The sequence below is a fragment of the Prionailurus bengalensis genome, chromosome A2 (assembly GCF_016509475.1).
Source record: "Prionailurus bengalensis isolate Pbe53 chromosome A2, Fcat_Pben_1.1_paternal_pri, whole genome shotgun sequence".
NCBI lineage: Eukaryota > Metazoa > Chordata > Mammalia > Carnivora > Felidae > Prionailurus > Prionailurus bengalensis.
In genome coordinates, this window is record NC_057348.1 from 125,060,230 (window position 1) to 125,073,216 (window position 12,987).

At 36.9% G+C, this 12,987-nt stretch overlaps 1 protein-coding gene across 4 annotated transcripts in view; it reads right to left on the reverse strand.

Moving 5' to 3' along the window:
- DPY19L1 (dpy-19 like C-mannosyltransferase 1) overlaps positions 1–12,987 on the reverse strand; it is a 97,419-nt gene that overhangs the window by 42,093 nt on the left and 42,339 nt on the right. For all 4 annotated transcript variants that reach the window (XM_043589241.1, XM_043589240.1, XM_043589239.1 and 1 more), the window contains exons 8-9: positions 2,824–2,915; positions 884–983 (exon numbers count right to left, since the gene is read on the reverse strand). In XM_043589241.1, the coding sequence (XP_043445176.1) occupies positions 884–983; positions 2,824–2,915 (192 nt within the window). The remainder of the gene's footprint in view (positions 1–883; positions 984–2,823; positions 2,916–12,987) is intronic.

Consider the following 12,987-nt stretch of genomic DNA (forward strand, 5'->3'; position numbering starts at 1 on the left):
TTTTAAAAAATAATGATAAAAGCAGCTGACCTAACTGGCTTCTTGCTAAGTACCAGCAATGTGTTAAGTCTAATATACATTCCCTCATCTGATCCTAACCCAATAAAGTAGGTTCTTTCATTTTCTCTATCTCACAACGGAGAAAACTGAAACTAAGCAAAGTTAAGCAGTTTGTCTAAGTCAAGCGGCTAGTGGACAGAGTTAGGAATCAAACCCAGGTCTTACTTCATATCTCAAGCAAGACATTTCCAAGATTACAAAGCAACTCTTAATCTGCTTTATATGAATAGGAAGATGGCAAGCACAATGAGGGAGCAGAAGTAGCTGGGGGCGGGGAGCAGCATAGGGAGAGACCACCCACAATTCACTCCCTCTCTCAGCAAGCACCTTCACCTTGCTTCATATACTTATATTTGAAGGGAGAAGGGGGCAAGAATGCACAGAAAAATGATAAATTATAGATTGGTGGGGGAGCTCTATAAATAAGAACTGTTTAGCTCTCTGTCCTATGTTATCCTGCGTGCATTTATGCTCTGGGTAAGAATGTACAGCGTTATTCATAAAAGAAGTACATTTATTTAAGAGAAATACTTAAAGTTTTAGCGCTGGTCCTCTTTTTAGCACACTAGCAACACCGAATAACAAATATGAGTAGGCTCTTCAGTTTGAGTTCAATAAAGGCACTCCACTAGTAAGTCAATAAGGAGCACTCACTAATACATAAATGTTACATATTTCCCTATCTTGAACTTTCTTTAAAAGTATTAACTAAAAAACATTTTAGGACTTAGAATCATGTAATATCTCAGTTCTATAATTTTACACGAGTACACATAATCAAACACACTGAGCTTAATTCCATTTAAAACTGTAAGCACCGTACCTGAGTAAGAAGCACGAACTGAGCAAACTGCCACGGAAGCATGAAAAATACATTGGAAATGCAGAGTGCAATCAGGCTTCCTCTATAAAGTTTTGTAGCCCTTGGGAAGATAAAATAAATATGAGTAAGTTTAACCACGAGATATTCTAGCACGGCCCCGAAATGCTGCAAATTAGTATCCCTATACATAATCTGGTTATAACATAAACCAGACATGAAATGAACATATGGGTTAGAAATTATACTCCCTGACACTCAATTCCAACACCTTTCCATGAACAAAACAAAGCTTGCCAGAGAGAAAGGGCAGTTGGGTCAGTATATCCGTTGAATTTTTTCAAACTGTATTTTGGCGAATTTATAATCAAACATATTTAATGCTCCATCCCAATAGCTTCATTTGGAGAGTCAGAAGATGTGTATAAAAAAGTAGCATATTCTAAGTGCCAAGTATTCTGCAGATAAATTGAATTCCGAATATGGGCTGAGCAGAGGGAAAATCTGTGGAGGGTGTGGGATAAAAGTTGGGTCCTGCCCAGGGAGGACCAAGAGAAGAGAAGAGAAGAGAAGAGGCAGGAAAGGCAAGGGGCCACTGTGGAGCACCCTTAGAGGCTTCACTTTCCTGACTTGTAATTTAGGGGACCTTCAGGAAGGTGAGGCAATTTTATCTTTCGTGCTAGTTTTGAGAAGTACTTTTCTCCTAAATCAGTGAGCCAACGAGAAGCCCCCAACATGTCTAACATCTGCGCAAAGTGAAGTGTATATGCTAACACAATGCAGTATACACCTTAAAGAGATCCTCCTCAGGATAAACCTACCTGGGGCAATGAGCGCCGCCACAAAACGCCTTTCTTTACTTCCTTAAGCATCCCATTTCCGAGGACATCCCTCTCTGCTCTTCTAATCCAACTCTTTATATCATGTCCCTATATCAAGTACTTTTAAAATCCAGGTAACCTTTTTGTGAGCTATGAAATCAATTTATTAGCTACAAACCCGTAATTTTTAATGGAGTGAATACATCCCACATTCAGAGAGGGGCCTGTCTACCTAAGGGACAAGGCCACATAATGGCTCTAGTCCTGCTGAGGTTGTCACAGGTGGAAATGGATCGTCCAAATGGTTTTGGTGTAACAGATTTCAACCAGCTTCTCCTACATTCTGCCGATCGTCGAAGGGAGTTCTTAGTCATCTTCAGAGTTTCGTCAGGCTTTGTTCTATTTTTTTCGCAGTCCCCATTTTGTTTAATTTTTACCCTCTGAATCAAGGCAAAATCCATCCAAACTCAATATTCACCAACACAAAGGAGAGAGAAGTGTTCTTGGTCCTACTCTCTTCCATTCATATGGTGCGTGAATCTCTGTGAGGTCTCTAGCTGAAGGCCAGATGAACGTGAGAAAGCCCAATCCAATCCTGAACTTCCAGCAGGAATTCTCCTAGTAAGTGTATCTTTTTACGCTTTTCTTTTTACGCTTACTGTCTGATTCTAGGGGATGCTAAACACATACAGGAAGAATTACACGCGTGAATGTACCTGGCCACAATTATTCTACGAACTGTTCTTTCCTCTGAAGGACTGTATCTTACAGGTTACACTCTACTGCCATCAGTCTTTCCCCTTCTCTGCCTACTTTTGGGAAGCCGTGGTGGCAGCAGAAAGTGACTTGGGAAAGAGGAGATGGCAAGAGTGAAAGCAGATTTGCTGCTCCTCGAGCAACTAAGGAAAAAGGGAGAAGACTGGAAGGCAGCTGAAGAAAATGTCTTTGGTGCTGAATATTTTGAAGGTATACACTTAAAATAACCATGGATTCAACCTAGCATGGCATCGTCTTAATTATTTCATTCTGTTGACTGTTTTTATTATGGAAGCTTAAAAAATTCTAGCTTAAGTTATTCAATGCAAAACAAACAAATTAGACCTAAGGAGAAGTCAAAGTTACCTGAGAATGTGAGTCACAAGCAACATCTGAAGTACAAGGAATGGATAGGAGAAGCTTTCGCGGAGAGGTGGTGTCCACATCACACGTGTGCACTAAAAACAAAATTCATAGTGTATGGTCTGTCTGTTGAATGTGTTAAGTAAGACATACTAATCGAAAGCAGCTATTTACGAACACAAAAAAAGTTTTTTTCACACATAATTTAAATGGTATGTTGGAAAACAAGCTGCTAGGTTTTCCACCAACAGCAAAACTGAAAAGTGAGAAGCGAAACATTATTGAGAGGGGGACACACATGGCGTAAGATCTTGTGAAATAGTAACATGAATTGTCAACAACAAATACCAACAGACTTCAACTACAGCCTAAAAGGAAAGTGGGGAAAGCACCAGCAAGAAAATGTTCCGCCAAAATGAAAAACGTTTCATTTTGAATTGGTGGTGGAAACCTGTTTAGTTTGTCTTCTTCCACTTGAATTTCAGCAAAACTATCCATAACCAGTACTTCAAAACTCTTTGTAGTTATCAATGTCAGTATTTTTATGCACAATGCTGCTTTACAAAAAAGCGGGGGGGGCAGCATTCCATTTCTGTTTTTACTTTTTCTTTGCCCAAGCAACCCTTGGCTGCAAAATATTTAAAAGTGGCAGAGGGGATCAAATAAAAAATAACAAATCCTAAAATGTAATGTACCAACTCTACTAAAGAACTCACTTTGGACATAAATAAATAACGTTCCATCCCAGTTTTAGTACTCTTATCATTTTTCTGCATCTATACGAAATGTATTAATAAGTCTATCTTTCAATTAAAGGAAAACTATACTGAATGACATATAAACAATCTGATTTTACTACTATTAAGCTACTCACACTAGATGAAATCATTACATCTTTCAAGTCAAGCAGATTTATTAATTTTATTTTTTTAAGATTTTTTATTTTTTTTATTTTTTAAGTACTCTCTACACCCAGCATGGGGCTTGAACTCACAACCCCGAGAGTAAGAGTCACATGCTCTACCAAAGGAGTCAGCCAGGTGCTCCAAGCAGAGTTACTTTAAAGACTACATGGAATTACAAAGACCACAGTGAATAAAGGAAATAAACCGTTCCTTTATTTTAGCTCTGCCTCAGACTATTAGATATTTCCACTACTGCTATAGAAAATTTGAGCCAATTTACTTCTCTTTTTAACCAAAATTCACCATCCTCTATGAAATTTAACATAGATACCTATTTATAAATGAACTATCCACACAAGAGAATTCTGAAAAGATTGAAAAAGTCTTTTTAAAATGCATATTTATTGTTACTGGAAGGCAATTTAAGAAATCTGTTAGTTTACCAAATTAATTAGAAATTTCAGTATGATTGATAGTAGAGATATATAACCATACTTTATAAAGCTATCAATCTCTGTGCAAAAACCAAGAAGAAAATATTTAAACTATGTAGTTCACAATTTGAGAATTTTCTCCATTCAGACTGTTTACCTACGTTTATTTTATTACCCAAATTCAACTATGGTGCCATCTCTTAGAAATTCATTTCTTTTACTAGCTGAAGTCACTCAATTCTCTAAAACTCAATTACACCCCTTGTAAAACGTAGGATGAGAAGGCCAAATTACAGAACTGAAACAAAGAGCAAGGTCATCTGCCTCTACAAAGTTAAGAGTGAATGAATGCAAACGTATGGGAAAGTGCTTATTGCTTCTCCAATGACACCATGTGCTTTACTAGATCTGGTACAAACATAACTGCTGGTCCAGATGACCCCAAGTAATTTGAAAATAGTAAACAGGTTTGCTTTAATCAGACCTTAAGTCTCAACAAGTATTTTCCTCTGATTATAATACAGTTCTCTACATAGGATGATAGTTCAAAATACCTTCTAAAGGCATCACTGTGAAATTTAGGAATTATAGAAGGGAATAAACATGTGAGCTCCTTCACATGGGGTTACACACTGTGTTACTCACACTCAGACAAAATACAAGAAACTCCTGAATTATGAAAATGAACTCAATGAAAATCTGTTTCTTTAAACTGTCCTCTTATAGTATATAATTTCTGGCACACATTTCGAAGCACTAAATAATGCTGCACCATGATACGGCCCAGGTATTAACAACAACAGCTCCGATTTTCTGCTTAGGAAAGCCTGAATTTCAAATCATCTACTCAAGAATCAAAAACCCAGGAATTTCAGCAGTAGGCAGCTTCATTTGTCAAGCTCTATTTTCTTTTTTTTTTAATTTTTTTTTTTAACGTTTATTTGTTTTTGAGACAGAGAGAGACAGAGCATGAACGGGGGAGAGTCAGAGAGAGGGAGACACAGAATCTGAAACAGGCTCCAGGCTCTGAGAGCCCGATGCGGGGCTCGAACTCACGGACCACGAGATCATGATCTGAGCCGAAGTCGGCCGCTCAACCGACTGAGCCACCCAGGCGCCCCTGTCAAGCTCTATTTTCAAATGGCTTACGTATACTATTAGAGATCTAGCATAATCTAATCTACTTCTCTTCATAATGTAAAACTAAATAGGAGAACAACTAACTCGTGAATTATAAATTAGTTAATATCAGAAAGATCGTGTTTAAGGCTTGTTCTAAGAGTTTTGGCCAGAGCTGATATTTGTAGGATTAGTCATAAATTGTTGTTGGTATAACGTCTAGGTTTACAATAAATTATCCCCCTTCTGAATGCTGCACAACAATATTAGCTATAACATTGCTTTATATTGCTTACTGTTCATTATAATATTGTGTTAAACTCTGCACTTAAAACTGCTTCCAAAAAAAGATTTCTGGCCCCCATGGGTTTGGCTACTTTCCTGCAGAGAACGGTACAGGTTTAAAAATACTATTCCTGGGGCACCTGGGTGGCTCAGTTGGTTAAGCATCCAACTCTTGATTTCAGCTTGGGTCTGGGCTCTGTGCTGACAACACAGAACCCGCTTGAGATTCTCTCTCCCTCTCTCTCTCTCTGCCTCTCCCTCATTCACATGCTCTCACTCTCTCTCTCAAAAAAATAAACATAAAAAAAATTCTATTCCTCAGATGCTAACCATAAAAAATGCTAGGAGTAACAGCCACAATTTGAACATCTCTTTGATGTTACTTAGGGCAGTACCACTATTTAGGAAGACCCTTAGCTCAGAGTGGGCTTTGTGTGGCTGGCTGATGGTGTTGCACCTTGATAATAAGCCAGGTACCTTTCTTGGAATTTTTGTCTCTTTCTGTACCACGTAATGATATGCTGCCCAATTAACCAGTCATATAAATCAATTTGAATTTGTAACACAATTTTGGCTCACACAAGAATTAATGTGGCAGTAATATATAATTGCTAGTATTAAGTTTTACTACCTTAACAAAGAATTTCTGCTGATTCTATGAAAAGAAAATTATCTTTTTTGTCTCTGAACTTTCAGGATATCAGTATACATCTGTGAAATCTGTAAACTTTGTTGGAAAAGCATTGAATCACATCTTCATGCCTCCATCTATTGCTGCAATGACCCAAACTTGACCATTTCTTACTCATTTAAAATAGAAAATATTATCTGACAATATTCTAACAATATATCTCCTTTACCATGTGGTTGTAAACTATACCTCTCAAAGTGATCAAGAATCAGAATTCTGTCTATAGTATGAAAGTATTAGTCAAGATATAAAGGCAGTATAAACTATAAGTGATTTTAATTGTATTATCAAAATAATAACATAGAGAAAAATAATTCAAGTCACTTCTGAATGTTTAATTTTTGAACTGACTGTATAACATTAGTAGAATATACTCTTGCAAGAAAAAGAATTGCAAAAAAATCTTGAGTCTTACTAGCAAATTCATTATTGGTAACAGGATTAGTGTACTAATTCTGAAACTACTTCTTGTATATTATAGAATAAAGCAAATAAGTATATTTATTTAAATTGGGGGAAAGAGGAAGATATAAATATGGAGTGGGGGAAAGTAAAGAAGAACCCTAAAATAATTATTGGAGGAATCAGTAGGAATTAATGATTTTTGAAAAGCATATTTACTAGCCTTCTGCTGAAAAGAGCTAAAAGTAATTACACCCTAGTACCAGTGAGTTCAGCAAGGACCCTGCTTGTGGTCTCTAAATACCATTTGGGGTGCCTGGGTGGCTCAGTCATGTAAGTGACTGACTCTTGGTTTCAGTTAAGGTCATGATCTCACAGTTTGTGGGTTCGAGCCCTGCATCGGGCTCTGTGTTGATGGTGCACAGCCTGCTTGGGATGCTCTCTCTCTCCCTCTATCTGCACCTCCCCTGTTCTCTCTCTCTCAAAATAAATAAACGTTTAAAAATAAATAAATAAATATCATTTTCCACTAAAAGCGTCCAAGGTTCCTTAGAAAACAGTGGATTTGGGGCAGCTGGGTGGCTCAGTCAGTTAAATGTCAGGAGTTTGATTTCAGCTCAGGCCATGATCTCATAGTTCATGAGTTTGAGCCCCACATTGAGCTCTGTGCTGGCAGCATGGAGCCTGGCTGGGAATTTTTCTTTCTCTTTGCCCCTCCAGTGCTCAGGCTCGCTCTCTCTCTCTCACACACAAATAAACATTACAAAAATTTTAAAAAGGGGCGCCTGGATGGCTCAGTCGGTTAAGTGTCTGACTTCAGCTCAGGTCATGATCTCACCATTCGTGTGTTGGAGCCCCGCATCAGGCTCTGTGCTGACATCTCAGAGCCTGGAGTCTGCTTCGGACTCTGTGTCTCCTTCTCTCTCTCTGCCCCTCTCCCACTCACACTCTCCCTCTCTCTCAAAAATAAATAAACATTAAAAAAAATTTTGTTTTAAATAAAAAAAAATTAAAGAAAACAGTGGATTCCACATCTGGAGATAAGAAAAGTGCAAGGTGATCCTGTAACACCTTTTTTTTTTTTCCAGAAAGGATATGTTCAAAGACAAATGGGGACATCTCAAAGGCAGAGAATAGTACCCAAAAAGCCCACAAAATCTTTAGGAATTAATTTAACATAAATATATGTCATCATGTCTGCACTTAGTTTAAATGGATTAGAAAAACGTCTGTGATGTGTAGGAGCATGTATAAGAGAGAGAGAGCAAATGTGGGGAAATATTACAATTGGCAAATGAAGTGAATCTAGAACAATGTGTACATTAATTTTTCCAAATAAAAAGCTAGAGAGAAAAAGAAACATGTAGTTTTTTTGGTACTGCCTTTTTAGGACAAAATGTACAATGGAATTAGATAGAGCCCAAAAGAAGAGACAGAACATCTGTTGGTTTCTACTTTCACACCTGGGAACAACTGCATAATTTAGGTATGGACCTTCCACAGACAGTTTTTGCTGGTGCCAGATATAAAACAGATAGACTTCTAACAACAAAAACTGGAATCTGGAAAAGCCACAACACAAAAATAAATCTTTTTGACAACTTCCCCCCCTCACACCAACGCTGAAGACAGACAGACAGACACACACACACACAGACACACACACAGACACACACAGACACACACACACACACACACACACACACATACCACACAAATTTGGGAGAGTAGGCAGCAGTGGGGAGGTGTAAAAAAGCAGAGATCTCACAATCTCATACAATGCTTAGCTTCCAGGAATTTGAGGGAAGTTGAATTCAGAGATGGATTGAAAGTAACTAAAAGGCTGAAAACGAACCCCCTCTCAATTCAAATGCTGGTAAGATCAAAGAGCTAATGCCCTGGGCTGAGCAGCTGGGAAGTTGGAGATTGAGCCTAAGAGCAGAGATCTCCTTAATTCAAACTGGAGGCAAACTGAAACAATGAAAAGTATATCCCTGCCCAACTAAAGCAGGACTCATAGTGAGATCCAGATGCTCAGGGCCTCACCTTACATGCCTGACCCGAGAAAAGATGGTCCTTCTCTGGGAAAAAGAAAAAAACAAATGAAAGCAATTATCTAGTTCAGGCTTTCTCATTTTTTCATACAAAATGTCTTACATAAGATAGAAAGCTATGACACATGCAAAATAGCAAAGAAACAGAACCCACAATCAAGAGATAAACTCTAGTCAACAGAATTAAAGCCATAAACAACATAAATGTTGGAATTAACAGACAAGGACTTTAAAATAACTATAATTAGGTTTTAAAATTTATAGAATAAGATAGACTGGGTGAACAGATGTGAATTTTCAATAGAGAAATGGAAGCTCGAAAAAAACCCCAAAATTCTAACATTGAAATTCATAATATCTTAAATGAAAAATTCACCGGACTGAGTAGCAGATTGAATGTATCAGAATAAAGTACCAGTGAACTCAAGGACATGGCAAGAGAAAATATCTAAATAGAGACAAAGATAGAAAAAAAAACAAAACATGAATAAAAACAAGAGGAAGAGAGTATCAAAAACCCATCAAAAATACATGGAATCAGAATCCTCAAAGAAGTGAAAAGACAAAATATTTGAAGATACTGGCTAAAAATTTTCCAAAACCAATTTAAAAGAATCAACCCAGGGAACAAAGATGTTCAGTGAGCCGTAAGCAGGGCACATACAAAGAAGACCACATCTAAATTTATGACCATCAAACCAATGAAAGCCAAATATAAAAAGAAAGTCTTCAAACCACCACAGAAGAGATGTACTACATTCAGAGTAATAAGGAGAATGATAACTGACTTCTCATTAAACAACGGAAAGCAGACGACAATAGAATAACACTTAAAGTGCCGAAAGGTAAAGCTATCAACCTAGAATTCTTATCCAGCAAAAACACGCTTAAAAAAAAGAAGGCAAAATAAGGACATTTTTAGACAGGCAGAAGCTAAGAGACCCTGCTGGCAGCAGATCTTCACCGCAACACTAAATAAAGTTCTTAAGACCAAAGAGAAATTCTACCAGATGGAAACCCAGATCTGTAGAATGAAAAATATCACTGACACCCAAACACAAATGTCCAGATGTGAAGGATGGCTAGGAGATAAAAAGGGAGGGATGTTTGCAGGGCAAAGGCACAGCACATACAAAGGCTCTGAGGAAGGAAAAGGGGTGGTCCTTTTGGGAAGTAGAGGGGGAAGGGCAGTGGGACCTAAGCAAAGAGAAGAGCCTGGACAGTGCTGAGAACCCAGCAGGGCCCAGGTCATCAAGAGGCTAGTTTTCTACTATATTATAGGCGGTTTTCAAATCTAATCAACAGATACATTTCCATCTAAGATCAGCACACTTTTTTTTGACTTTGGAGTTAATGCAATTTTAATGTAAATTCACAAATTGATAAACACACCTCTCAATAGCCTGAATAAATAACACATCTTTATACTCACACAATTTTCCAAATTAATGTAAAAAGTAATTTAAACTGCATCACTCTTCTGCATGTAATTCCTCAATGGCCTTCCCACTTACTCCAAATGAACCTTACAGTGACCAACAAGGACTACACAATTGGCTTCTTCCACATCCTACTCCCCATTATTAACTGGCCTCATCCCTTCTACTCTCTGCTCCTGTTGCGATAGCCTCCTTGCTACTTTCCCCAAAAGCCAGGATTCTCCCACCTTAGACAGAAGATGGTCTGACCTTATCCACAATGACAGGGGTCCTTGTTTTACTGACATATTGACATCTCCTCAGCATCTACAAGTACCTGGCATACACTGAGCCCTCTGTATACATTGTTTTAATTGAGTTGAATAAACAGAAGACCCAGAATAAATGTCCTGGCCAAAATGTTACCATCACAAGAAAGGGAAGAAGGGAGAGAGGGAAGAAGAAAAAAAAAAAAAAGGAAGAGAGAAGAGAAAGGGAAGAGAAAAAGTTCCACAAATTATTAGCAAGGAAAGAACTCTGTACTTTTACTCCTGAAAGATAAACTGTTGTGTTGTCTTTGAAATCCTACTCCCTTTTCTGAGAGTTATCTGTGTTGAAAGAAGTTTGGAGAGATTACGGGTTAATCAGAAAACTTAGAATCCTGTCCCTGCTTAGCAACCTTGACTCAAACATTTAACCTTTTAGTGCTTCCAATTATTATGCAAACTGGAATATTATTATCTCCTATTTATCTACCATACAAGAACATCCCAAGGATTAATGAGACTGTTTTCAAAGTGTTCTAAGAACTGCTTTCCAAATCTTAAATAACATAACTGTGTCAATAACTAATTAGGAACATGTACATTATCTCAGTTCAAAATTCAGTTCAGTTCAGCTCAAAAGTATTTAAGAAACCAATATGGGTCAGAAATATATTATGGGTAATAAAGAAAGGTTAATTAGATATGCCTCTAAAGCAAACCTTTCATATACTACTTTGAATTACTTACTTTGGTTTCAAAAAAAAAAAAAAAAAGAATTTTCCTCCTCACATGTGCCTATCATTTTATCTGTGAACATGTTTCACATAAAACACCATTAGCCATCTTAGTAATAACTTCTAAAAAAATCTCATCATGAAAAAGCTAAACAAACCTATTTCACATATAATGAATTTTTAACAGTCTAAAATTAAAGAGAAATATTGTATTTAGGTTTTTTTTGATACACTCCTCTAAATGCTTTTCAATCAGTATGCTAAAAATCCTACAGTATCAACTCATGTGGCATACATCTGATCTTGTAATTAGGAAGGATTTAAAAGGCAGAGCAAAACTGTTAGCTTTCATCTTAGCAATAACTCCCAATTGGGACAGAATCAACATTTAATAAAAAAAAAAAAAAAGCTTGACAAGTGAAAACATCTACATAATTTTTATTATGAAATGTGCAAGCTCAATATTATTATTACTATGAGCAATTAATAAGTCCTTTGTTACATTTTCACAGGTTTCAGATTTGGAGGCTTTAAATTTCTGTTTTAAATCATTTGATTACTTCTTGTATACCATACATTGTGTAGTTCTTTTGTTAAGGCCAAAATGTTCCCTATGAAATTATCTGAGTGAAAGACTATTTTCAAAATATACTATCTTAGACTCAAGTAGAGAGCAAACTAAACAATGGAAATAGAATTTAAAAGCAAGTAACAATCCATAACTATTTTTTGGCATACAAACCATTCACTCGCATGATTAAGATAACTCTCCTAAGAAAGAGGGGTCCAGGTTAGTAACCGCCAGCAATTCCGGTGAGCAAAACACCAGGAAGCTCTAGAACAGTTCACTAAACATGTGAATAGGTACGACCAGAGTAGATGCTTCCCTTCTATAAAAATTATAGACTTTGAGCAACATCTTTAAAATTCAGAAAAAAAATAGCGTCTGACAATCACAGTCTGAAAACCAAAATAAATACTAAATTATAATATAAACAGTTTTAGTTACTTAAGTTCTCACCCTCACTTTACCCCAAACTGCAGTTTATTCTACGAAATTTCAATGTTTTTACTCAGAATGGTCACGTTTCTACTCCAAAGCTAAGTTACTGATTAAGTACAATTATCTACTTGACTATTTCAGTATAACTGCAATTCTAATTCTTGTCACATTTAGTTGACCCTTTCCCAAGTAGAAAGGGATGTCTAAACATGTTTAAACACACCAAATAGCCAAAAAGTATCAAAGGGAAAGTCTATCAACCCGAAAAATGAACAGAATAGTCCAAATTTCATTGGTATAAACTGAAAAGCTTTGTAAGGAATGATATTCATGCTATGTGAGCATCAAAATCGTGTAAGAAAAACATAAGATCGGGAATTGACTACATCTAATTTAGACCGAGGGTAACACAATAGACCTTTCTGCTTAACAGACCATCGTCTTTAAAACTGCACCTTGGCTTCAAATTTTTCTATAATCTCTTTCCTCCAACATCTCATAGTGAACACTCAGCGCTCCCTTCCTCCACTGTTAAGTAGTTACTTCCTAGTTCTTAGGTCATTCTCCCAGGATCTATGCTTCCACATGTCTCATGGTCCGTACTATTACACTGAGTGGGATCCACAGTCAAAAAGAGGCAAAAAAAACCCAAATGTTTTTTTTTCTTGCTCAAAAGTCAGACAAACCATGCTGCAATGATTTATCTCAAATGCTCTAATCTCTAAGGCTGCTCTGGCTTTAAATTTCTGTGATTCTAAATATTAAGCCTATGTTAGTTAACATAACAATAAAAAAAAGTTCAACCTTGACTCTACAGCTACATTTTAGTATAATTAGGGTTTTTTAACGTGTGCAT